Source organism: Phragmites australis, chromosome 1, assembly GCF_958298935.1.
Source record: "Phragmites australis chromosome 1, lpPhrAust1.1, whole genome shotgun sequence".
NCBI classification, from domain to species: Eukaryota; Viridiplantae; Streptophyta; class Magnoliopsida; order Poales; family Poaceae; genus Phragmites; species Phragmites australis.
The window spans coordinates 30,742,127-30,769,078 of record NC_084921.1 but is presented as its reverse complement, the minus strand read 5'-3'; the positions used below and the strand labels follow the sequence as shown (position 1 = coordinate 30,769,078).

The following is a 26,952-nucleotide window of genomic DNA, read 5'->3' as shown; positions in this document are numbered from 1 at the left end:
CTCGCCTTTTAGCTATTAGCTAAGATTAAGTATATGATTTGTTCTTATTAGTTTAATATATGATACATGGGACACGTCTACAATGATATTAAATTTATTTTTTGTGAGAAAGAATTTGTAATGATAGCTTGTTACTAGAGTTCTTGTGTATTGCTCTAATATTGTATTGCTGCTTGGGTTTGGTGCACCCCAACCAAATCCAAATTTAAAGTTTGATCTATTGCTAGGTGAATATAGAGCAACTCAAATTCTGCATTTTACTATAATTCACAACATAATATGCCTATCACAACCTATACATAAATCTCGAGGCAGAGATTCCCTGTGATAAAGTCCACTCCATTATTCGGTTACCTAACTTTGTAACCCAACATTGACCATCTCCTTAAGAACAGATAAGAAAACAAGTCCAAAGAAAATTATTCGTTCACCATTCTAACGCTTTGCAACTGGCAGTTGTTTAGTGACAAACCACAGGGCATAGCTTACGATATAACAATTTTTTTTTTCAAAAGTTAGGCCACCAGGTAGACATTCTCAACCGTGTTCAGACGAATCAGATTTCTGAAGTTGTCTGTGTCATTCTTTATAGGCGTTTATGTTACCTATAGGTTTATTAGGAGATTTCGAAATGCTGAAATTTGCAATAAGCAAACAATGTAAGATCTTTGCCTTTTCTCTCACAGCTCAAGGATGCCATTGGCAGAGACCATACCTTTCGGCTTAAAAACAAGAGAAATGGGACGATTAGTATTCTTCTATTCCAGACATTTCGCCTCAAGATACCGAGTGTGATCATTTCTTCTTTCTTTCTTCATGATCTATCACATTGGAGTCGTCTGGGAGTTGCTCCCTGCGTTTCCAGGTGACTGCCGACTTAGGTTCGGCCTTGGTTTGTTCTATGGTATTGTTGGCCTAGTTTAATTATATAGTTAGTTAGGTGATATGGTGATTTGGATTTAGTTTAGTTAGGTAGTTTATTCGTTCTATTTGTGGTCTTGTATTTAGTTTTCTCTTAATTAATCGATATGGTTGTGTGCAGAGCAGGCACAATAAGGGGTTTGTGTGTACCCTTTCTCAGCTCCTCTTCGCTGCCCATCTATGGGCTTTTTGCTTCAATTGTATCCACATGAACTAAGTAAAATGGAACTTTGAGAGAAATACATATGGATAAGTTCAGTTTGAATTGTGTTTGTGATCCAATTCGCGCTCAATATGATCATGGCATTGGCCATGCTTCGTCGTTCACACCATGTTCGGATTGCTGTTGTGGTGGTATTTATGAAGATAGAAAATTCAGATAGCTTTGGTTGGATTGGTGCGTGAGCGGATAACAAGCAGCTGCAGCGAGATTCTAAAGAAGAAGAGAAAAAAATTGTTCACGAATACAGTGATAAAAATGATGGTTCAACAGGAAGAGGAGGAGGCCAAGCTATGGAAAAAGATGTCATCGATCCAGACTACAGCACAGGCACGAGCGAGAACCAAGTGGGGCACGGCAGTGACATAGGCATGAGCGAGACAGGCGCAAAGCTAAAAGATGCCATCGATCCAGACTGTAGCACAGGCATGAGCGCGAGCCAAGTGGGGGCACGGTAGTGACGCAGGGCATGATAGCGTTGGTACGAGCACGATGGGTATTAGGGTGTGTACACCTAAGTTAAAAATCTTAGATTCGCTATTGATTATGTGCATTTTAACTATGCAGAGAACATGAACAAATTTTTATTTGTTTATATCCTCTTTATGTAATAATAAAAGTTGAAAAAACTTTTATTATAAAAAAATGATTTGGTAGGAGCAACTTACTACCCATGCCTAACTCAAACCTACACCCTATCCAAACCCCAGCCTCAGCTGCTGGCTTGCTGGCTCGCTCCAACTCCCCAAGCAAAGCCTCTGCATCAAAGTCCAAGTGCTTCTTTTCTATGAAAGGACCAATAGCCGCACGGGACTTTTTTCTGCCAATCCGCCGGGCCCCCTCGGGAGGCACGCGAGCGCCGTGACTGGCTCGCGGGGCCCGCCTTGTTGGCCCACTCGTCGGCGGTGTAGCACGATTGCGGCGCTGGCATTGGGACCTGTGAGAAGTGTTTTCTCGGTAGTACGAGAGACAAGGCTGCACAGCAGGTGGCGAACGTGAACGGGCAGCGTGTAGTCGTCCCACGGCCGGATGGGAGTTCCTACTCGGACGCGGATCTGTCTGTTGGATGTAAATTGGACGGTGGATCTGAGACCGCATCCTCATACGGAGGTGCACGGTGTCATGTTTCAAAAGGAACCTTGGCACTTCAACATATTTGGCTTTCCAGTCCTGAACACCGCAAGTTGTGTGCAGGTTCCGATTAGACACTCCCAATTTTCGGTGACGCTTTAAATATTTCATCGGCGAACTCAATGTACTTGTTTACTAGATCAAGATTTCTCCGAGTAATTGAATGAAGACACAAAAAATAGTCATCACAATTGACATCTAGGTTCAAATACTTAGCATGAGGATTAAAAGAGTGTACATCTTGCACCCCACAAGCTCTAAATTTTATTATTTTGTGAAACATTCGTTTGGGTATACACACCTTTTTTTTGTGAGGACTTACTTATCAGCCTTAAAGGCAAAAGTTAAAAACATTCTAATAGTGCTACAAACGTTTCCTTTGTATGCATGTGGTTCGTATATGCAACATATTAACACCTTTGTATTTGAAACATGTTAACAAACTATGCTTTTTACCAAGTGCTTATATTACACCCATAAATACCTCCATGTTACTGCATCCCACTAAAAAGTCCACTAAAGAAAACAAAAGGCAAGAACACTCATTTAGTGACGTTGGATCCTCCATACATTCTATACTCTATGGCGTACCACAAACTCTACAGCTTATCTGTTCTCACATACTATGTCGAATCCTCGAATATCAAATGCTTTTCACGAGTCGCTATCTGCGATAGAAAAAGTTCCGTAAATATTCATCTAATGAAGCGGGATCGTCTCCATACATTGTAGGTCTAGGGCGACTCCATGACATAATTCATCTCATCTTTCAACAATGGCGCCATGACACACCGTTAATTGATCCAACATATCGAAGTATGAAAGCACTATCGAAGTATCAACAACACGAGGAGGCGCAGCCATTTTGCAGGAAACAATATATGGAGATCTCAGAGGGACCATTCTGCAAAAACGGGCACGAATAAGAACCCGTCCCGTTCGGCCGTTCCCGTCCTCGGTCTCTGCCAAATTCCCACGCCCCTGCCCGGCCTGCCCGAATCCTCCCCTTTTCCCTTTCCCCTGCCCGCCCCTGCCCCGACACCCCCACAACCCCCTTCGCACGCTTCGTTCCGCGAGCCTCACCATGCCTGCCCACGAGCTCGCCGGAGGCCGCGCGCGGCGGCTTCCCATTCCTCCGCTCTGACGAGAGGACCTCTCGGTGGGGGCGTTGTGGGTGATTGGTTCGGGAAGGTGAAGGGAGCTGATGGGGAAGCAGGAGGGGAAGCGGCGCGGAGAGGAGGGGAAGCACAAGGGGATGGGGAAGGAGGCGGTGGCAGAGGAGGAGGACGCGGCGCAGGTGAGGGGGTGCTGGATCCGCCTCCCTCGCCTTCGCGGCTGCATGTCGTCGCGCGCCAAGGTCGACTCCTCCACTAGCGGCGGCGCCAGCGCTCGCGGCGGCGGTAAGGAATGCTCTTATTTCTCAGCTTCCTCGTACTTGCTCTGCTGCTTAGCTTGTCTGCATCGTGCTGCTCCCGCTCACGCCATCGCGGGATTTCATGCTTGTCGAGGCGCACGCTTGCTTGCCTGTGTGCGAGGTTGCCAGGGGATTCTACCTGAGCGCTTCAGAAAGATGGTGGAAGCATGTTTGTTTTGCCTATTTCTTTTCGGGTAAAGTTGATGTTGATGGGACTATGGAAGGATTGCATGATGGAATTGGATGTGTGTTGGTGTGCAGTGTGCACTGAGGTCTCTGGTGGGTGGTACAACTTAACCGTGTGACCGTGAGAGCTGGACAGAGTGGTTGGTGTGGGGGTGGGTTGCCCGGTGACATGGTTCTATTGTCCTTTCGTGCGTTGGTGGATAAGCTGATGTGAGCTGTGTGCTGTGCTCTTGTCTATGAGCTGGAATGCTGCCATTGAAGGACATGGGTCAGATAGGCGTGAAGTCGCGCTTGTGGGAGTAGGTTTTGTGGCTTGCTGGTGCTCTGGGATTTCTTTGGTGCAAGCAGGATTTTCCCAGCCTGGATAAAATGCAGGGTGGCGGTTTGTTTGCTGCATGATGGGTGGTGGTTGGCTGGAGTGGGAGGGATGCTCAAACTGGATTAAATTTATTTTTTGTCCGTTTCCAGTTCATGTGTTTGTATATGCGTGGAATCACTTAATATGTGGGCACATGTTTTGGTGTAAATGTAATCAAATAGATGGGACACCTTTTTTGGCAATATGGGCAAGCGAATACATTTGAGTGCAAAGTGCCAAGTGAAATGCCGAAGTGGATACCCTAGTTATGGATGGAAACTAAAATAGAAAGTGCTTTCATTGGGTTGTTAGGCCATAAGATTAGTAGTTAGTACCGAGCCACATCAAATAGTGTGTTTATGTAATACACACACAAAATATCGGATGTAACATTAAATTATACTCCAAGAAGCAATGTTGATAGTTATGCAATGGAATCAACAAGTCCGAGCCGAGGATAGAAAACTTCAAACATGTCATGGCATTTAGTGTAGCACTATCTAATCCCTCAGAGTTATGCATGGGATTAACTCATTCCAAATTCACTTTTCTGGTGATAGAAAAGAATGGATATTCATTTTGTTACTATTTAGAGTCCGTTTGGACCGGGGGATTTGAATTCAAATCCTTAGGATTTTGAGTTTTAGTTTGAACTGATTCCTAAAAATTTTCGGAGTAACAGTCCTCTTCCAAACACCCGGTTTATATGAGGTGAGGCACTAATTTTATTGTTTATGTCATAAGAATTTCTCGTATCACAAGCGAAGCAAGGATCAGGTGATCACAACACCAAAGCACCGGGGTACGAAGTACCAGCTGAATGTAACACCCCACGTCTAAAATCCACTTTTAGCTCAACCCCCACTTGGGACAGGCCCACGTACAAATATCACCTCTCTTACATTTTTGTTCTCGCTTCGTGTAAAAGGGTTAGCCCGGAGGTGTTATGTCTGAATTGTTTGGGCTTATAAACTGGCCTTAACCTACCTAGACTATCAAGGTAGGACTAATCCCATTACACCAGAACACTTGGGCCACACGGGCTAAAGTAGAGAATTAATGGGCCGGGGTATTACTCCGCAGCTTACCACTTGCACTTTAGGCGAATACCCAAGACCCCCCCCCCCCCCCGGTGCCACAGCCGTGCCATCCCCTCCAAGGGTTGACATGCACATGCTCGTGTACCGAGGGTTGTAGCTCTGACCACCTGTAACACCCTGCATCGAAAATTTGCTTCTAGCCTAGCTCCCACATGGGGTAGGCCTATATATGCATAACATCTCTCTTACATTTTCGTCATCGCTTTGTGTAGAAGGGTTAACCCGAAGGTGCTATGTTTGGACTGCTCAGGCTTATAAACTGACCCTAACATACCTAGACTACTAAGGTGGGACTAATCCCACCACACCAGAACACTTGTGCCACACTAGCTGAAACTAGAGCACTAATAGGCCAGGGTATTACACTCTCCCCCCTCTAGGGCTACCGCCCTTGATAGCTTATCGCGTACATGGCAGGTTCAACCCGATGGTTGAATCCTGCTGCTGGGTGGAGCATAGTACGGTTGAGTGAGTAAGATGCGGGGGAGACGAAGATTTGGTGTGGAATTTTGTGGTTTTGGGGGAAGATAGGAAGAACCTCGCCGGGCATGTTGCTGCAACGTTTGCTTGAGTCTTGACAGTTGTCTCTTCGGGCTGCGGTGTGGCTGGACTTCAGATTACTGAGGAGGGTTCAGGCCACCTGGCAGCCTTGCTGATCAGCCTGTGTGATAGGCTGATTGCCATCCGGGTTGAATCTTGAATCTTGCTACTGTGGTGGAGAGGAGTATGGGTGAGCTAGTAAGATGTGGGTGAGAGGCGAAGATTTGGTGGGGAATTTTTGGGGTTTTGGGAAAGAACATTGCTGCAACGTTTCCTCTCGAGTGTCGACACTTGCCCTTATGCTATGTGCTGTCCTTTCAAGCTGCGGCATGGCTTGCCTTTTGATTGTGGAGGAATGTTGGGGCCACCTGGCAACCTCGCTGACCAGCCTGTGTGATGCGGGGCAGGCACATGTTTTTGGTAGAACTGCTGGCTGCTGGGATTAGTCTAGCTGTGCAATGGGTTTCTCTAGGGTCGATGCTATGTTGTGTTCATGGAATAAATTATGCCCCAACAAGCAATGTGGATAGTTATGCATATGGAATCATCAAACCCAAGCTGAGGATAGAAAACACTAAACATGTCATTGTGTTTGGTGCAACATTGGAATCTAATGCCTTGGAATCACGCATGGGATTAACTCATTTTAGATTCACTTGCCAGTTGAAAAAAATGTTAGAATGGTATTCATTTGGTTACTATTTATGGCCTGTTGGATAGGGGGACTTGGATTTAAACCATTAGGATTTTGAGATTTAGTCTGAACTTAATCATAAAAATTCCCAGAGCATCCGTCCTCTTTCCAACAGTCCGTTTATATGAGGGAAGACACTATTCTTATTGTTTATGTCATTAGAATTTCTCCTATCACATTAGACAATAGGTCCCCAGCTTGTGATGTGTTAAAGTGAAACAAGGACATGCTATTATTTCTGTGAAGCTACTTTAAGTTAATCAGCATTCTCATGTTTGAATTATGTCAAGGGTTTATCACCTAACATATAATATATCTACATGTGCAGAAAGAAAAACAGTGGCTGATGGTTGCCAGGACCAATCAGTTCCACCAGCCTCTGGTTCCACAACAACCAGTAACACTGGAAGTATCTCACCTTCTTCCATAGTTGGGGAGGAACTTAAACTTGCTTTCCAACTGCGTAGATTTACTTTCAATGAACTGAAGTGTGCCACAAGAAACTTCCGACCTGAGAGTCTTCTTGGTGAGGGAGGTTTCGGTTGTGTCTTTAAAGGGTGGATTGAGGTGAATGGAACTGCTCCCGTTAAGCCAGGCACTGGATTAACTGTTGCTGTCAAGACACTCAACCATGATGGGCTGCAAGGGCATAAAGAGTGGGTGGTATGTTTTTAGTTTTCCTTGGTATACAGTATGCGAAAAAGTATTGTTCAATTGTATGCTAATGCATCACTAAGCAAACTATCATTGTTTGTTTGCAGGCAGAAGTTGATTTTCTTGGAAACCTTCAACATCCACACCTAGTGAAATTGGTCGGTTACTGCATTGAAGATGACCAAAGGTTGCTTGCGTATGAATTTATGCCCCGTGGAAGTTTGGAGAATCATCTTTTTAGAAGTAAGCATCTTTTAACCTGACCTTTTATTCGTTTTATATAACATATTTGCTATTGTTATTTTTTCTCCCTTCTTTTGGTAATGGTTGCTAGCACTTCGGTTCTTGTAATGGTAGCTACAGTGCAATACTTTAACACATGTGGCACGAGCGCTTTAACTGATCAGTGGTTTATTTGTAACGAACTTTCCATACTTTATGTGGGGGATTTAGTTGGCCAGTGGGTTATATGTATTAACCTTGTTGTAGCATGTAGTCTGGTAGGTTGGTATATGAGAATTCATGAGGAAGTGATTGTGGTGTTATGTTGTTTCTCACCTTGTGCTTTGTTTAAATTTCTGACCATCAATAAGGGCTTTAGGTGCATGTTTCCAATTTTACATTATCTCTTGTTATCGGTTTATTATTATTAACTGAATGGCTTGAGCGCAACTGATTGGGTTTTGACTTTGTAATAGTTTCGTCCTCTTAATGTTGAATTTCATTTGCTGCTATTGCTAATAAGATATGTTTATGTGCCAAAATTTGAAATTTGACCAATGCTAAATGGTTCCGTTTTGGCATAATTCTATCTTGAACTGTATGTAACATGCCCATTTTATAACTGTTTTGGGGTAATTTTGTATTGAATAGAGTCATTGCCTCTCCCATGGACCATTAGAATGAAAATTGCTCTTGGTGCTGCCAAAGGCCTTGCTTTTCTTCATGAAGAAGCTGAAAGACCAGTGATATATCGGGATTTCAAAACATCCAATATTCTTTTAGATGCGGTATGCTACTATATTCAAAACACATTGGCTATATTCATCCAAACATTTGCACTTACCTGTTTCTTAAACATATTTTTCCAGGACTATAATGCGAAACTCTCTGATTTTGGTCTTGCTAAAGATGGTCCTGAGGGTGATAACACACATGTATCTACTAGAGTCATGGGAACATATGGATATGCTGCTCCTGAGTATGTAATGACAGGTGGGTTGATCAATTATGATATTGCTTAATCTATCTTCAAACTTGCAGTAAATCCTTCATGCTGTTATCTGTATTAGGTGTTAAGTAAACATATCAGCGCGCCCTATATACGTTGAAATAATGTGCTAATCTGCTGTAAACTCCAATCCATTAAATGTACAGTGGAGATGTGTGTCACGAACACACACAACTTCAGTCTACTTAAACACACACATGCATCCGTGTGCGTCACACACAAACACACCTTCAGTCTACCTAAACACGTGCATATGTGTGCAGTACACACGCGCAACTTCATTCTACTTAAACACACACAAGCGCGCGCGCACACACACAAGACTTGTCTACTTAAACACACGCGCATACATGTGCGTCACACCACACACGTGCGCGCGCACACACAACTTTAGTCTACTTAAACACACGCGTGTCACGCACACATGCACACACACACACAACTTCTCAGTCTACCTAAACACACGTTCATGTGCATGCACGTGTGTTTAGTTAGACTGAAGTTGTGTGTGTGACACGCATGCATGTACATTCTAGGTAGAAGTTGTTTCTTCATTTTTAGATGCTAGGTAGCCTGAAGTTCATCTGTAGTTAATCCACCAATGGTGTGCCATGTTTCCTTTGACTGGTAGATCCTTACTCTTGGAACATAGCAATAGCCCTTGACTGGAAGGAGTTAGTAGCACTTGACTATAAACTTATACCGAGTTAGTGACGTGACATGAAGATGAAACCTGCCTGCAAGGGCATGTTGCCTGGAGTGTTTATTAGGGTTTGAACTTTATTTTGTCACCTTCGCATTTATCTGGATGCTATCATAGCACGCATCATCTTAATTTATGTGAATAGAGATATTTAAGGCACTCCATGTGCTGCTGCTGCTGTGGGTTCTGTGTTAGCTGTTCATCTTAATTCGTTTCTTCTGACGTAGTCTGAAAGAAACTCATAATTGTACAGACTCAAAATGGTATCGCCCATTCTAAATATAAAGTTTAAATTGGATGCTGTTGAGACATCTAAGCTGAGTGAATATCCAATATTCCCTCGAGCTAGAGGAGTGGACATAAATTGCCACTTATACTATTGTCTTAGGAGCCAATTGAATCCACTTTTTCTTTCCTAGTGCTTATAGGTTCCTTTCTTGTCCAGGTCACCTGACATCAAAGAGTGATGTATACAGCTTTGGGGTGGTGCTACTAGAGATGATGACTGGTAGAAGGTCAATGGACAAGAACAGGCCAAATGGGGAACACAATCTGGTTGAATGGGCGCGCCCCTATCTTGGAGAAAGGCGACGATTCTATAAGCTTGTAGATCCCCGTTTGGATGGAAACTTCTCCATAAAAGGCGCTCAGAAGACAGCTCAGCTAGCCCATGCCTGCCTCAGCCGCGACCCCAAGGCTAGGCCTCTCATGAGCCAAGTGGTGGAAGTTCTGAAGCCTCTCCAGAACCTCAAGGACATGGCCAGCTCTTCTTACTTCTTCCAGTCCATGCAACTTGAGCGCACCGCATCCCTTGTGAGCCCACATGGCAGTCAAAGCATGAAGGCACGCAGCACCTTTACACGGAACGGGCAGCAGCCAACGAGGAGCCTCTCGTATGGCCCGCACGCCTCTCCCTATCGCCAGTCCCCAAGGCCCAATGGAAAGCGGCAGTGAGACTCATGGTGCTCTTCTGTTCACCATGATCAATTCAGGACCAGGTTTCTGCAGCTACCATGCCATCTGAACTCCCTATGCTGTGGTAACGGCATGAGGATGATTAGAATTCCGCGGATCATCTGCGATGTGAATTTTTCTTCTTCCTGTCGCTTAGCTTCTAGCTATATCTTTATATCTTCAACTCTTGCTACATTGGCTTGAAAGGTGGGGGGATTAAACAGGGTTTTGGTTATGCTTTTAACAATGCTGAGGCAGATGCTTAGGAATCGTTTCTTCCTGGAGAATCATCGGTAGGTAAGACTGAAGAGTCTGTGTATGACTCACTGGTCTCATATTCAGACTGTCGGTCGCTTTGTAATTAATTGTCATGTGGAGAAAAGCAAAAGGGGGCAATTGATGAAAGATCATCGTTGCCGTGGTCGCCATCGTCATTCCATAATGCATGCTTGAGGGCAGCAGGTCATGCTCAGTTAAGGCGCATGCATGTGCCATTGATGGGGTGACAGCTCGCTTTCAGGTGGTGGTACATCTGCCAGATCATGATTATGCATGTTTTTTTTTTGAGGTCGATCATAGCCGCCATTGCTTCTATTATGATTCGTTAGGTTGATCTTCAAGATGTTACACAACTGCCTTGTTTCCTCACTATTAGGTGTGGGGTTACGCACTCATGCTCAGGCGCTGGTAATCTGGTGATTGTGGCTGCCAGGAGGTGCGTGGCTAGGTGTTTGATCTGATACAGTATGTGCTAAGTCTCATGTTGTTGCTAATCTGGAACGGCATCTGGTTTATTCTGTTGTGGTCAAACCGTCAAGGGCTCAAGGCTATCATTCTTTCTCTGGCATGTAATATTTACAATTTCGTAAGTCAGAAATATAGGAATAAGCATTTTTACAAAGTTATCTTGGCTGAGAGGCAACCAGCTAGTTGATTCAGCGGCGGTGGATCTCATATTTGTGTATAGGTTTTGCATAGGCACGTTCCATTGCGAATTATAGCAAAATGTGGAATTTGAGTATTAATATTCACCTAGCAAATGATCAAACTTGAATTTGTTTTTGGTTGGAGTGCGCCAGGCTCAAGCCTTAGTGCAACACTAGGGTAACACATAAAAACGCTAGTAGCAAACTATCTTGATAGATTCTCTTCTAAAAATTCTCTCCTAAAAGAATAAATTTAATTTTATTGTGGACACGTGTCTTGTATATAAGATATTAAACTGATAAAAACAGATACTACATTTAATCTTAGCCAAAAGATCGAGAAAGGTATGAGTTGTCATGCTGCCGTGCCTGGTTTTGTACGCGTCCTGCCAGCTTTGACGCTCTGGTCCCGCGATCCTCCGTAACTAACGTTAATCGCAATCTGAGGACGTAAAGCTGTAAGCAAAACTGGCCATATTATCCTGTTGGGCTTGATGGTGCAGCCGGCCCATTAAGCTATCCAGGGCTTCAGGCACAGCCGAACGATCACGATTCACGAACCCAGATCAAGTGGAAATTGACTTTCACGCATCGCCGCTCAGTTGTAGTTTTCTTAACCAATGTTGGATGAACTTCTTCGGTCGTATCTGCAAAAATTGTAGCGATACGCCTGCATTTAATGCTAAAAGAATGGTTTGACAAAAATTCGTACGCATGCTGATCATCCTCCATGTGTGTTATCTCTTTACAACATTATTAGAATCGTTTTAATAATGTATACCCTGTCTAGTAGTTTGATATCTCTCTCAAATAAGATAATTTTTTAAGATAATGAAAGAGTTAAATTGGACTAAAATGTGACCATCAAATGTATAAGTAAGACTTATAATGTACATCTATTTTTGGATGAAGGGATCAGTAACGTTTTAAGAAGGAGGTGAATTAAGACACTTAAAAGTCTATTTTAATTCCAAAAATTACACAAGATAAATATATATCAAATTTTATCTTAGACATGCTCTACTAATTAAAACACTTGCAACCTATCTAGAAAGGTAAATTGTAAGAAAATAAATGCGAAAATGTAAATAGGGTAGAAAGAGCAAACTCGGCACAAGAGATTTTTATCATATGGTATCGATGACATAAATATCACCCTAGTTTACGTTGGAGCTCTACAAAGGATATACTTTCAGTCGACACCCGGTCACAGTTTTTGAGACACCAAGTCACAAAAATAAGGCCTCCACCCGATGAGCCACCAAGCATCCAAGACAAGATCTCACCACTAGCCTCTCTTTCGATTCCTTGCCACCGTGATCACTTCGGAGCTTGAGCCACCAAGGCAAGGGTCTCCACGTCCCTGTACAAACTTCTCGTCGCTGCTTCACACCAAGTCAGACGGTCAACAAGTTTGCCAGCGAGTCACCAAGACTCTAAGGTACCGACGTACCACTTGGTACAAGGTTGGATCACTCATTGATCCACTCTTTAGGTAGCAATCACCTAGCAACACTCTCTCTAGGCCTATAAGCACTAATCACTCACTAATCTTGTGCTTAATCATCTTGGATGATCATTTAAAGCACTTTGGTGGCTTGGATGTCTTCTCAGGTATACTTGAACTTCTCAGGACTTTAGTTGCATGCCACGCATTCAAATGACTAAGTGGAGAGATAGTTACAGCATCAAACCCACGCACTAGCTATTAACACAATGGCTCAGAAAAGTTGTTAACTCTGGATAATCCGGTGAGAACAATAATACTAATACCAGATCATCCGGTGAGTACACTCTCATAAACTAGCCGTTGGAACCCCACTCAAGCCTCTGTGAACACCAGACACTTCGATGTATATATCATCTCCATCACCGGACTATCCGGTGAGTTATCTTGAGCTATATGATCCTTCCCTTCTTCTATGTGTAAATTACTCCAATGAAAGCATTTGGTGCACATGACTTCATCACCGGACTATCTAGTGTCTTAAACTTTGTTCTGCCTTTTTGCACTGTTCATTATCTGATGTATTTTTCGGTGTAGCCTTGCTTTATCATCGGACCTTCTAGCGTGTTGATCTTAGATCTTCCACGGCTATAACCTTCTTTGGTGGAAATGCTCTGGTGTATATCTTTCTCTGATTACCGGACTATCCGGTGGGTTGTTCCATTCTGCCTTCTAGACAGAAACACTCTGGTGTTATCATGCTTTGTTCACCAGACTATCCGGTGAGGCTTAGCCTTCATTTTTTAGCACGACACCCTTCTCTAGAAGAATTTCTCCGGTGAGCACACTTGCTAATCACCGGACCTTCTGGTGAGATCTTCAGGCCTCTTTCACTCTTTGTCAAATATTCTCCGGTGAGCTCAACATCCACAGCACCAGACCATCCGGTGAGGCAAATCTTCATGGGACTTCTTCAATTCGACCAAACTTTGTCCTGGTTGCGGTGACTTCTTCATGTATTGCATCCATGAGACCTACTAACATATATTCTTGATAAACATGTTAATCCCATTGACTATGTTATCATTAATCAACAAAATCATAATCATAACCTAATAGGGCTATTTTTGCTACAATCTTCCTTTTTTGTGATTGATGACAATACAACCAAAGCAAGTGACAAATAATAAATGATATCAAATGTAAAGATCATAAACGATCACAAAATATTACAAAATTGCTTGGATGCATGTTGTTACCACTTAGTCCCTTTTGTTGTGGCTCCACTTTCTCCATCGCTACTATCTCCCTTCATCGACCTATGCAAGAGTTTCTTCTTCTCCTCCTTTGTCAACTTTAGAATTCCTAGACATCTTGCTAGTTGATATAATCTTCTCCACATTGTTCATATTACAAACTTACATCTTGCTTTGGTAATCAAAATTCTCCCCCTTTGTCAATAATCTCCCCAAAAGGCTATATGCATATGTTGAACTCAAAGGAAAAGATATTAGAGCACATGTGAGAGAGCTTCACAAATCATGATCTAATTAAAAGGATACTAATTGTATGAATATCACTAAAAATAAATGATACCAATTGTAGGTTATGAAAGCACACGGATCATAATTTATTAAACTCATATAATAAAGTTTAAATCCCCTTATATGTGTGCATACATATGATGAGAAAGAAATATATACACAACTAGATAATATATCAAAATAGGAAGTTTAAGCTATATTATGTATAGATGTAGCTTAAATGAATAAAAGATTTAACAATGATAACAATTGAAGCATTTAAGCATTGCATACATCTAAGACATGTTGGTTGTTCAATGAGACCACAAGAGATACAACTTACAACACATGTTAGTCTCAAAATCACAACCTATAGGATATACTCTCTCTAAAAGAGTGCATACAAGTGTTAAATACTTATGAGATATATGCACTTGTTATTGATGACAATAAGGATTTATCCTATAGATTGCATCATGACACATAAAAGATACCAAATGTAAAACTAGTACCATGTAAATAACCTATAATTAATAAACCATGTAGGTTGCTCATGGGTTAGAAAGAAACACAAGCAACCTACCATATGAAAATCTATACTAGGTACTGCAAGGAATTGAAATAATCATATACAATCCTAAACGAGGTAAATAAGTTAGAAGCAAATAATAAAATGCATGAACATAAGTCTAGCTACCATTTATCTCTTTTACCTTTGGATGTGGATTTAGATATGTGATGATCATAATCTTCATCAATGTGCTCATATTGTACACTTGGCTTTTTTGCTTGAATCTTCACTTCATCTTGTGATCCAAGTCTCCAAATCTCTATAGCTGCTTTGGGCTTCAAGTTATCTTTGGAACCCAAACTGATTGGGGCTCCTTTATATTGGTGATGACTTCCTTAGGCACACAAATGGGTTGGTTCCACATCTAATCCGTTTTTCTAACCATATGTGCAACCACCTTACCATTGTCCTTCTTGTTGAGCTTGTAGTGGTTACTCTTTGTCTTGATCTTGTAGTTGGGCTTGGTGTAGAGGTTGGAGGTCTTGTTGGAGAGGTTCGTTATCTTCTTCTTCTCCTTGGTCTCCTTCTTTACTTGTTTTCATTGGAAGGACTTGTGAACTTCTTAATGGCATTTGAAGTATGTCATGGTTGACCCCTCGGTAAGCTTTTTCACCATGAAAGCACAGTTATCTTGAGCAGGTTGAACATGTTCTTTGCCCTTTAACCTCGCCAAGTCCTTCTTGAGTTTCTCCACTTCTTGCTTAAGCTCATTATTCGCTTGTGCAATGAGGTTGTTAGATGATTCTACAACAATATTTTCAATACAAATCTCATTACAAAAGGGTGAGCTAGATAAAGTAATTAAATTATCACAAGAAGTAGAAACATTTTCAACACAAATCTCTTTAGATTGTTTGTTAAGGGCCCTTTATTACTCATTGATTAAATAAAGGAGTTCATTATAGGAAGGAGAATCCTCATTGGATGCATCATCACTTACATCGCTATCCATACCTTTGACCATAAGGCACTTGTGAGATGACTTGTGCGATGACGATTTGTGTGATGACGATATTAAAGAAGAGCTTTTCTTGGAGGGGAGGATGGTGAAGCGTTCATCACTTGAGCTTGACTCTTCATCGTCGCTCACCCATCTTCCTAAGCTTGCGAATGCCTTGGCTCTTCCCCTTATCTTCCTCTTGTTCTTGATCTTCTTCTCCTTTCTTGATATGATCAATTGTGTTGACCAAGTCTTTAATGAAGATAGGATGATCAACCTTGGCATTGATCCTCTTCATGTTCTTCTCTAACTTTGAGAAGAGCTTGACTATCTTAGGATCAATTTCTTTATCACTTGATGTTCTTTGATCATCCTCTTCATAGCTCTCTTCATCTTGATCACTATCATCTTCGCTTGAGCTTGACTCTTGCTCTTGTCTCCTCATTCATACCTTCATGTGTTGGCTTTGAGCTTATTTGCTTGTGAGAGCAAGGTTTTTAGTGTTGGATGAGGAAGAAGCTTCTACCTCCATATTCATTATCATCTCATGGGCGGTGATCTTACCGAGCACTTGACTTGAAGTCATCTTCTTGATGTAATTGTTGTCGTAGATAATGGAGACTATCAACTTGTACTTTGGAAGAAGAGCTTGAAGTATTCTTCTTATCACTTGATCATCTTCAATTTACGTTAAATCTAATCCATTGATCTCATTAACAAGAATGTTCAAATGTGAATACATATCATTAGCACTTTCATGGGGTAGTTGCTTGATACCAATGAGCTTAGTAACAAGCACATGATATTTCTCACTGCGCACATCCTTTGTACCTTCATGTATTTCAATGAGACTAATCCCTTCCTCGGTGAGAGAATAAACAAGATTAAATGCATTAACACATATAGATGATAAAATGATACTCTTTGAAAATGCATCTAATTGCCTCTCTTTGTTGGTGATGCGTTGCCTCATCCCTTCCTCGGTGACTCTCCAAACATCTAACCCTCGGGCTTGCAAATAATAAGTCATTAGAATTTTCCACTATGAGAATCCATCCCAAACCAGAATGTGGCAACTCACTAGATGGTGAAGTCTAACCGATCACAATGAGACTAAGGCTCAAATGCCACTTGAATTGGTAAAATCTTGTGAAAGGTGTGAAGCTCTAACACAAATTGTAGAGCTAGATGTAAGCCCTAACTCTGATACCAATTGAAGGGGTCAGTAACGTCCTGAGAGGAGAGTGGTGAATTATGACACTTTGAATCTATTCCAACCCTAAAAACTACACAAGATAAACCTATATCAAATTCTATCTAGATATGCTCTAGATTTATCTAGTGTATCTATTCTACCGATCAAAGTGCTTATAATCTATCTAGGAAGGTAAATTGCAAGAAAGTAAATGCGGAAATGTAAATAAGGTAGAGAGAGCAAACTCGGCACAAGAAATTTTTATTCTGTTGTATCGATGACATAAATAACACCCATAGTCCACGTTGGAGCTCCACAAAGGATATACTCCTAGTTGGCACTTGATCACAGCTCTTGAGACACCAAATCATAAAGACAAGGCCTTCACTGGATGAGCCACCAAGCCACCAAGGCAAGGTCTTACCACTAGCCTCTCTTCCGGTTCCTTGTCATCATGATCACTTTGGAGTTTGAGCCACGAAGGCAATGGTCTCCGTGTCCTTGTACACGCTTCTCGTTGCCGCACCACACTAAGTCGGAGGGTCAACAAGTTTACCGGTAAGTTACCAAGACTCCAAGGTGCCGGTGTATCACTTAGTACAAGGTTGGATCACTCTTTGATCTACTCTTTAGGCAGCAATCAACTAGCAACACTCTCTCTAGACCTATAAGCATTAATCACTCACTAATCTTGTGCTTAATTGTCTTGAATGATCACTTTAAGCACTTTGATGACTTGGATGTCTTCTCAGGTGTACATGAACTTCTCAGGACTCTAGATGCATGCCATGCCTTCAAATGACTGAGTGGAGGGGTATTTATAGCATTAAACCCGCGCACGAGACGTTAACCCAACGGCTCAGAAAAGTTGTTAACACCGGATGATACGGTAAGAACAATAATACTAATACCGGGTCATCCAGTGAGTGCACTATCACAAACTAGCCGTTTGAACCACACTCAAGCCTCTGTGAACACCAGACACTCCGGTGTATACTTCATCTCCATCACCGGACTATCCGGTGAGTTATCTCGAGCCATCTGAGCCTTTCCTTCTTCTCTGTGTAAATTGCTCCAGTAAAGCATCTGGTGCACATGACTTCATCACCAGACTATCCGGTGCCTTGAACTTTATTCTACCACTTAGCACTGTTCATTGTTTGGTGTAGCCTTGCTTCATCATCGGACCTTCCGGCGTGTTGACCTTCGATCTTCCACGACTGTAACCTTCTTTGGTGGAAATGCTCCGATGTGTATCTTCCTCTGATTACCAGACTATCCAGTGGGTTGTTCCATTCTGCCTTCTCGACAGAAACACTCCAATGTTGCTATGCTTGGATCACCGAACTATTCGGTGAAGCTTAGCCTTCATTCTTCAGCACGACACCCTTCTTTAGAAGAATTACTTCGATGAGCACACTTACTAATCACCGGACCTTTCGGTGACGTCTTCAGGCCTCTCTCACCCGTTGTCAAATATGTTCCGGTGAGCTCAACGTCCACACCACCGAACCACCTTCAAGCACAGCCAAACAATCATAAGCCCAGATCAAGTGGCTGCATCCCCTATAAAAACAAAACAAAAAAAATCGAGTGGCTGCCCTGTTTGGTCAAGTGGAAATTGACCAAACAATTTTTTTACCCCTACAGCCCTAGGAAAATCCTGCACTGCAAACGAGCTTTAAACTATGTCTTAGAATGTTATATGATAGCCACTATCTTTTGAATACCATTTTTAGTAGTTTGATCTCCCTCTCTCTCTCTAAATAGATCAGGTAACTGAAACTTGGGATGAAGAGTTGCTGAGATCTCTGTTTAATGCAGTGGATGTTCATAGAATCATGCAAATCCCTCTACGATATAATGCTTTTGAGGATTTCATTGCTTCGAATAAAACAAAATCTGGACTGTTCAGTGTGAGATCAGCGTATCATCTTGAATGGAAGCATCAGTTCGGTGGAGGTCAGAACAAACTTTCAGGGCTTGGCCCTTCCATAGGTTCGGCCATCTGGAAGAAGATTTGGAAACTTAAAATCCCAAGCAAAATTCAAGTATTCTGCTGGAGAGCCCTACGTGGAGCAATCCCTATAAAAGCAATCCTAACAAATGAACATATCGGGGCAAGTGGTTTTTGCCCTTCCTGCCTGCATGGTGCAGAAGACCTGATGCATCTGCTATTTACCTGTCAGTTTGCAGAAGAAATTTGGAGAGGACTGGGAATTCACGACAAAATTGTTCGTGCTGCTGCCGTTGATCGCTCTGGCTCGGTAGTGCTTGAACACTTACTTTGCAGCCCAGAGGAAAACAAGCCGAGGGCTACTCAACTCCCAGTGCAGGAAACCATCGCTGCAGCTTGTTGGTACATATGGTGGATTCGCCGGCAATCCGTCAGAGGTGAAAATGTTCCTCCTACTTTTAAATCTGTTATGTCTATCTTTGGTATAACAGGTAATGCAATTAAATCAAGAACGAGCCCAAATATAGCACTGTTGAAGAACTGGGAGACACCGCCGTCAAACTTTGCCAAGATAAATACTGATGCTTGGTTCCATGCTGAAGAAGAAAATGGAGTTGTTGGAGCTGTTGTCCGCGACAATAGAGGGAACTTCATTGCTGCATCATGTGCTTATCTACCACATGTTTCAAGTGCAGCAATGGCTGAAGCTTTGGCCATGAAAGAGGGACTCCGGCTCGCTTAGGTCCTAGGCGTGAACAGGGTAATCGTGGAATCTTACTCACTGGAGACAATAACAGTCTGTGATGGTAATACCCAATGGTGGAATGATGCGGCAGCAATCTTTGCAGATATTTTTGCTTTAGTTTTGTCCATTGTTTAAGAGATGTAAACAGAGTTGCTCATGCGTTAGGACATATAGGGCTAGAAATTTGGAGATTTTGGGAAGATTCATGGGATTAGGGTTTAATCCCACGAAGAACACGATGAACTTGAGGGACTACATCTTTTCTTAATTTCGGGACGATAACAAAGAGGGTCTCGGGTTACATTTATATCCGGAATTACAAGAGATAGAAATCAACTCGGATTTGAAACCTAATTCGTAATCTAAACGAACTCTAATATATCCCTAATTTTAGAGTCACAATCCTAACAAACCTCCCCTTCACTCTAAAATTATTACAAAGATGACAATAGGAAGTTCTCAAATCTTTTGATGCAAACTGGAACATAAATTTTGACAAACAACGCTCATGAAAGAGCAACGTGCACGTGTATCTGCCACGTACACCAATTGCGGATCAAATTCCATAACATGGTTGAAACTGCTCCTTTCAAACACAGTCCGGATGAAGGCATAAATGTGCTGTCAATAGAGTAAAATCTTTGCAATAGACCTCTTGTGTCGAGCAAAGGCAGCAAAAAAAAGTATTGCACGTGCAATATCAAAACGCTGCAATATCCAGTAGAAACAAACTCCTTTTGCACTCAGAATCCTCCATCTTGAACTTAGCTCCGAGCAAAAACCATCAGGCACCGGTAGACGAAGAAAGTATTAGTCACCTTATAAACTTGAAGAACCGTCTGAGAACAGTAAAAAACTGTGAAGAAAGTTGGGGAGACCATTAAAAAATGAGTTGAAAAACCTAATTGATCCGAGCTGATAGAACCACTGAGCCAACAACGAAGCCGAGCCAAAACATCTGTTGAGCCGCAGGCCAAATCCAAACCGATTAAAAAAAAGGTAGTCCAAGTATCTGGACCAAAAATCGCTCCTCGGTCCAAAAAACCAAAAAAAAAAAGAAAGGCCTAGCTGAGGCCCAGCTCACCGAAAAATGGCCCGCCCACCTCCCTCACCGCTTAACAACACACCCCGGCCAAAACCCTTTGTGAAACAGAGGAAGGGGGCAGCAGTGAGACGACGGGCATGGCGCAACGGGATTGGCAATGCACAGCGGGGTGGTGGCAACTGGCGACCATGGCTGATGGAGAAGCAACGACTAGTGGAGGGGATCCGGCGAGATCCATGCCGGAGCGTGGAGATCTGCAGCTAGGCGGTCGAGATCCGTGTGCATGACGTCTTAAAGAGCGGCGATGTAATCCAGCGAAATCGACGAATTGATGGCAATCAAAGGTATGAGGCTCTGATACCAATTGTTAGGAAATATAGGGCTAGAAGTTTGGAGATTTCGGGAAGATTCATGGGATTAGGGTTTAATCCCACGAAGAACACGATGAACTTGAGGGACTACATCTTTTCTTAATTTTGGGATGATTACAAAGAGAGTCTTGGGTTACATTTATACCCAGAATTACAAGATATAGAAATCAACTTGGATTTGAATCCTAATTCGTAATCTAAACGAACTCTAATATATCTCTAATTTTAGAGTCACAATCCTAACATCATAAAATCGCTAGAGTTAGTTATGAAGATAAGATTTCTTGTTATTGGATCCATGAATCCCTATCTTTATCATGAGCAATCTTGTGTACGATGTAATTTCTATCTAATTATGAATAAAGTTGCCATGATGGCTTTCTCTCAAAAAAAAAAAAAATCTTCCGTAACTAATGTTAATCATAATTTGAGGACGTAAAGCTGTAAGCAAAATCGGCTAGCTTCAAGCACAGCCAAAAAATCACGAGCCCAGATCAAGTGGACCTAAAAAATCAAGTGGCTGCCCTGTTTGGTCAAGTGGAAATTGACCAAACAATTTTGTACCCCTTATAGCCCTAGGAAAATCCTGCACTGCAAACGAACTGTAAACTATGTCTTAGAATGTTATATGATAGCCACTATCTTTTGAATACCATTTTTAGTAGTTTGATCTCTCTCTCTCTCTCTCTCTCTCTCTCTCTCTCTCTCTAAAATAAGATAATTTTTTAAGATAATGAAAGAGTTAAATTGGACTAAAATGTAGGATACACCATAAAGAAGCCCAAGTTGTTAATGAAACTTGGGCACCCAAGGAAGCAGAGGATCAAGGGAGCAGAAGAAGGTGGCACCAAGAAGAAGATGAGGTGCACATATTGCAATGAATTAGGACATACATCAAAACATTGCCAAGGAGGTCTTTCAACTAAGCAGAAGAAAAGAATGCGATCATCCATACAAACTAGAGTACAAGAGGGAAGCAATGAACCCAGTTCTGCACACAGTCCAACACATACAAGGAGGGGTAGGGGGAGGGCCACAAGTTCCTCAGCTACTACAAACACTGATTCAACCAATTAAGTCATATGCACCTTACATATATTGTTCAAGTCACAACATTATTCACTTATGTTTGATTACATGTTGCAGTGCAAGTGAAGCTGCATGAGTACCACCATCTAGCAAAGGCAGGGGTAGAGGAAGAGAAAGAGGAAGAGGAAGAGGAAGGAGAGGAAGCACTGGGCCAGCAGGGCTTGCATATTGGTTTGCTACCTCCTATGATGTAGTTTGGTCACTCTGTGCTGCTTTTTTCTGCTGATTTTGCTACACTACTATGAGACATATGATGTTTAAGTCCAAGTGTGTGGTATGTTCAATTACTTTGTGTTATGTTCAACATATATGTGTTGTTTAAGTACTATGTAGTCTATTCTTTAAATAATGAAACTTGAGATGTTAAAGTACCAATCAGTTCCATTTATTTCTCATTGCATTAAGATTTAACATTACACTGCATGTTATATCTGGGAATCCTTACATCCTAGCCATCATCCAGACCATACCAAGTATAAGCATAAACACCATTATCTTAAGGTGGTTCAGACTCCTTTCCATTTCATTCATCTTTATGGGCACCTTCTTCAGAGCAGCCAGTTGCAACTCCATGAGATGTAAAACTTCTACTTTGTACCCTGCATCTGCTGATGAGAGTATGTCCTATCTTTCGAAGGTAATATGATAAGTCAATTGGTGGATTTTTGACGTTGATGATCGAAAGGCTCTGACCATAACAGATAAAAACCCTCGCAACCACTACATAACTACTCTGTTGCTATCAACTGTGACAAGACGCGGTTGACCTCACCAAAAAGGCTTTTCCTACAAGCAAATCAAGAAACAAGTAAGCATGCAATCTGAATATTGCTAATTACCAATGAAGTACTCGAGTTGGGGTTTCACATACCGAACAAATGGTGAAACTGTCTAAAATAGAATAATCTAAGCAAAACCCTAAGCCTAAACTATAATGACTAGTGTATATATATAGGAAGAAGTGATGATATTGACCTAGGGTTGTACAACCATAGAAAGAGGCGTACACAACTTGGACTCCGACCCTGACACGCTTACAAGATCTGACAAGGCCCACAATGATAATGCAACACCTTATTTCATAAACTTTGACTAACCTATAAGGAATCTATGATCGATACTAGATCCATTAGAAAAATCTCATCATAATCTTTCCAGTAAGTCCAAGAGCGTCTCAATTGGACTCCATATGTGAAAGTTATGCCCGTTTTTATTGACATGTGGTCATGAGACTCGAGTAGGCTTTGGAGTTTGACTAGAGCTCGACTTCGTGTATGAGTAGACTTTGCCTTGGAGTGATAATGTCCATATAAGCTTATGGTGCTTCTCCCATATTTCTAAGCAACAAACCAACACAACCTAGCAGTATTCTAATCTTTATCAATAAAATATGAATAGTGAGGAACGAGTTCACCTTATGTGTATTCGAAGGAATGATGTTCTCATCATCTGCATTCAGGTTGCTCACTTCCTCGACAGTGTGGCTTCTAGTGTCCTCCAGCACATCCTCCCATATGAAAAAGTTGCATTTATGCAACTCATGGAAAAAAAGAACCATCAAGACCAACTGATGTTGCACATAGGAATAAAACTCACCCTAGCATAGCATCTGAGGAACACCCTATTGTAGTTGGCTGGAGTACCAGCCCTCCACCTTGCAGCTTTGCTCTTGCTCTTGCAATCGTAACAAAAGCTGGACAAGCTCAAATACGCAGAGCCTTTGTATCTGCTAGAAGCACTCCTCTCTGCTATTCTCTCTCTCTCTCTTCTCTTATGTTTTGCAGCCATCCTCCCACCCTCTGTTGCCTATTTATAGCCATATAAGGGTAAAATAGTCCTATTTTTGGTTAAACTCTTCAACGTGACACCGTAAACCATCTGTTGCAAAGTAGGGGCAAGTCGATGGCTTCGAATCGGAAAAGCAAGGGTAATGATGCAAAGTGCAAATTTGAGAGGGCAAACACACAATTAGGAACCAATGCAGGGGCACTTACTCATTTGACCCAAAAGATTAAAAAATTCACAGCTGTAGGTGATATCATGTTCTACATCAGTGAAACTTTTAAAGAACAAATTCAATTATGTTTGCAACATACGAGAAAGATAAATTTTAGGTGTAAAAATGTGAACATTTCACAACAATATATAGCATTACTCTACTACACCTAAATTAGTTTGTCATTTTTTTACCTAACAAATATGGTTGGATTCGTTCTTGATTTTTCATGGTAATAGAACATATCCTCAGCTAGAGCTGATATATTTTTTATATTATTTGGAAACTACTTGATATGATTTTAATGAATTTGCGCATTTCTAATAGTTAGCTCATTTTCACTTGATTTGCTCCCTACAAACATGACTCTAAGTGATTGTTTGATATCAGAGGATTTAAAATTTACAATTTATTTCACTATTTATTTCTTAAGTTTTCTTTTCTAAATTAGAAAAATATCATTTTATAAAATCGAGTGCAAAGATCATAAAACTACAATACACCAAGTGGAATTGACTAAATTCCATTGAAAATCCGCTACGCACCATAGAGCTAGGTTCGTATTGAAGTCAAGGAAATTGCTGGTGGGCAGGATGTGGTGGGTGCAAGGACGGAGGAAAGGGGAAATTGGTAGCACCATTTGGATCTTGAAGAAAGTTCAGAAAACCACCTCAGGGAGGATACTCCATTGCGATTGTGGGGGAAACAATGGATTTTGAGAGGTTGAGGAGGGGAAATCACATGGAAAAGGTACTGAAAATCCATAGAGGTCAGCAGCGACTTACTTTAGATTGAGGAACACATCAGGTGGAGAAGAATATCTTGGAGTATCTGGTTCAATGGGAGAAGCATGGAGAAGGATGAATCAAGCAGGGGTAGTGGCGACGAGAAACAAGGCTGGAGAGGAGCGAGTGAGATGTTTCATGGTCGGGCACGCGCATTTGGGATCTCGAGCAAACCACGTTTTGGGGGTCTGTTTCGCCACAACACGCGCCCTAGCCCCAATGAGTGCTGTTGTCTTTTGGTCAGTGAGGCTATGTTGTTTCCGGCACCTAGCACCTTGTGGTTGTTCAGATCTCAGTGATAGGTTATGATAGGCAGGTTCCGTTGTGTATGATCCTTCTCCCCTTTTTCCTTCCTCACTCGTGCCGGTGCCTCGGCTCCTTCGCGTCGCTCCACCTTGGTCCCATCGCCTCGACCGTCTCCGCCACCTTCATCGCTTTGGGTCCTCATCGATGGGCTCTCCAGTGCATCATCTCCTCTTCCCCCCTTTGTCGCAGCCCTCAGCAATGGGCACGGCCAATTGAGTGACCTAGGGTTTAAACTATACTTTGTGCCGACACTAGCCGTGGCGCCTTGGCTACCGTTTGCTGACATCGGTGTACTTGAGAGGATCTTTTCTACCTCCGGCACCCCTCCTCTATGTGGATTACCTCCTCTCCTCCTCAGTCGGGTTGGGTGGTGGTGCTTGGCCTTAGGGCCTTGCAGCCACCATCGTGCGCCGGTTTCTTCCTTAGCGGTTAGCTCCTAGGAGCTTGTCTGATACAATAGCAAGCTGTCATTCTTTTTTCATGTGCTTATCTGATATAGTATGTGCTAAGGCTCATGTTGTTGCTAATCTGGAACGGCATCTGGTTAATTCATCTTTGCATGATAGGTTGTTTGGCTGTTTCTGGCTCCTAGCACCGTGTGGTTCAGATCTCAGTGTATAGGTTGTGATTGGCAGGTTCCGTTGTGAATTATAGCAAAAATACAAAATTTGAGTTGCTTTATATTCACCTAGCAATAGATCAAACTTGAATTTGGATTTGGTTGGGGTGCGCCAGGCCCAAGCAGTAGTGCAACACTTGGGCAACACATAAGAATCTTAGTAGCAAGCTACCATTATAGATTCTTCCCCACAAAAAATAAATTTAATATCATTGTGGGCACGTGTCCCACGTATCAGATATTAAACTGATAAGAACAGATACTACACTTGATCTTAGCCAAAAGGCCGAGAAAGGTATGAGTTGGCATGCTGCCGTGCCCCTGGTTTTGTACACGCCCTGCCAGCTTTGATGCTCTGGTCCCGCGATGTGGTACTAATCCTCCATAACTAATGTTAATTGCTATTTGAGGACGTAAAGCTGTAAGCAAAACTGGCCATATTATTCTGTCGGGCTTGATGGTGCAGCCGGCCCATTAAGCTATCCAGGGCTTCAAGCACAGTCGAACGATGACGAGCCCAGATCAAGTGGCTGCCGTGTGACACATGCAGTGCTGAGCTATCACCCAATTGCTGCCGTGCAGCATCGGAGACCGGACTGCGTCTGCTGACCCGAGATTTCGTCGAAATTTGATTCGCACACATCCTACTCCATTCTTCACAAGTGAATTTACGAAGTTTCTCCCTCAAGGTCGCCACGAGTCTACAAAGAAAATGTGGTTGTTCTTTGACTTTGAAACTACTAGATGTGCTGCTTCTTCCAACCCATATGTTTCTTGTCAGTCCATGTCTCAAGTTAGTTAATCACCGCGGCTTGCTAATCTCTACTCGAGTTCAGACAGTCCACAAACACATCAACGCCGCCGCCCGTTTGCGCGTGACGGCGGAGGAGCGCGCCGAGGTGTCGAAGATCCAGCTGGTGAAGCGCGTCGAGGGGGAGGCCGAGCCCAAGTACCATCGTGGAGGGCCTCCGCTAGTTCGTGTCCGACGAGAAGTCCGTCATGGACATGGTCCTCGCCACGCAGTACTTCGACACCATCAGGAATATCGGGGCAACCTCACGCACCGCGACTGTCTTCATCCCGCACGGTCCCGCTGTCATACACGACACGGCCACCCAGGTCCGTGACAGCGTGCTTCACGCCGCCGCGGCCGTGCACATCTCCGGCGTCGGAGCCAGGTGATCGCCCGGTGCGCTCCTGTGTACATGTATGTTTGTGTTCGAAACATGACAACCATTAGGTGAAAAATAGATAAATGAGATACGAAATTAGTAACAGGTCGTAATATGACTCGTCACTTATGTTAAAAATGATGGGTCATAGTTGTGATC

At 42.5% G+C, this 26,952-nt stretch overlaps 1 protein-coding gene, 2 non-coding genes and 1 pseudogene across 3 annotated transcripts; 2 read left to right on the top strand and 2 right to left on the bottom strand.

The window, feature by feature from the left end:
- LOC133891224 (U2 spliceosomal RNA) lies at positions 1-193 on the top strand. Its single transcript, XR_009904163.1, has one exon. It is a non-coding gene; the product is annotated as a U2 spliceosomal RNA (small nuclear RNA).
- A 3,048-nt stretch (positions 194-3,241) lies between these two features.
- LOC133914978 (serine/threonine-protein kinase PBL34-like) lies at positions 3,242-10,534 on the top strand. The gene is made up of 6 exons (XM_062357956.1): positions 3,242-3,672; positions 6,893-7,227; positions 7,326-7,461; positions 8,092-8,228; positions 8,310-8,433; positions 9,598-10,534. The coding sequence occupies exons 1-6, from the start codon at positions 3,477-3,479 to the stop codon at positions 10,104-10,106; spliced, it is 1,437 nt and encodes a 478-aa protein (XP_062213940.1). The 5' UTR covers positions 3,242-3,476; the 3' UTR covers positions 10,107-10,534.
- A 637-nt stretch (positions 10,535-11,171) lies between these two features.
- LOC133891218 (U2 spliceosomal RNA) lies at positions 11,172-11,381 on the bottom strand (annotated as a pseudogene).
- A 14,342-nt stretch (positions 11,382-25,723) lies between these two features.
- On the bottom strand, positions 25,724-25,920 carry LOC133891352 (U2 spliceosomal RNA). The gene has a single exon (XR_009904190.1). It is a non-coding gene; the product is annotated as a U2 spliceosomal RNA (small nuclear RNA).
- Between the last annotated feature and the right edge of the window lie 1,032 nt (positions 25,921-26,952).

Excerpts from the sequence above, each read along its gene's own strand:
- LOC133914978 (XM_062357956.1), top strand. The coding sequence starts at position 3,477 with ATGGGGAAGCAGGAGGGGAAGCGGCGCGGAGAGGAGGGGAAGCACAAG. Across the intron at positions 7,462-8,091 it reads GGAGAATCATCTTTTTAGAA|AGTCATTGCCTCTCCCATGG; the intron begins GTAAGCATCTTT and ends TGTATTGAATAG. Across the intron at positions 8,229-8,309 it reads CCAATATTCTTTTAGATGCG|GACTATAATGCGAAACTCTC; the intron begins GTATGCTACTAT and ends ATATTTTTCCAG.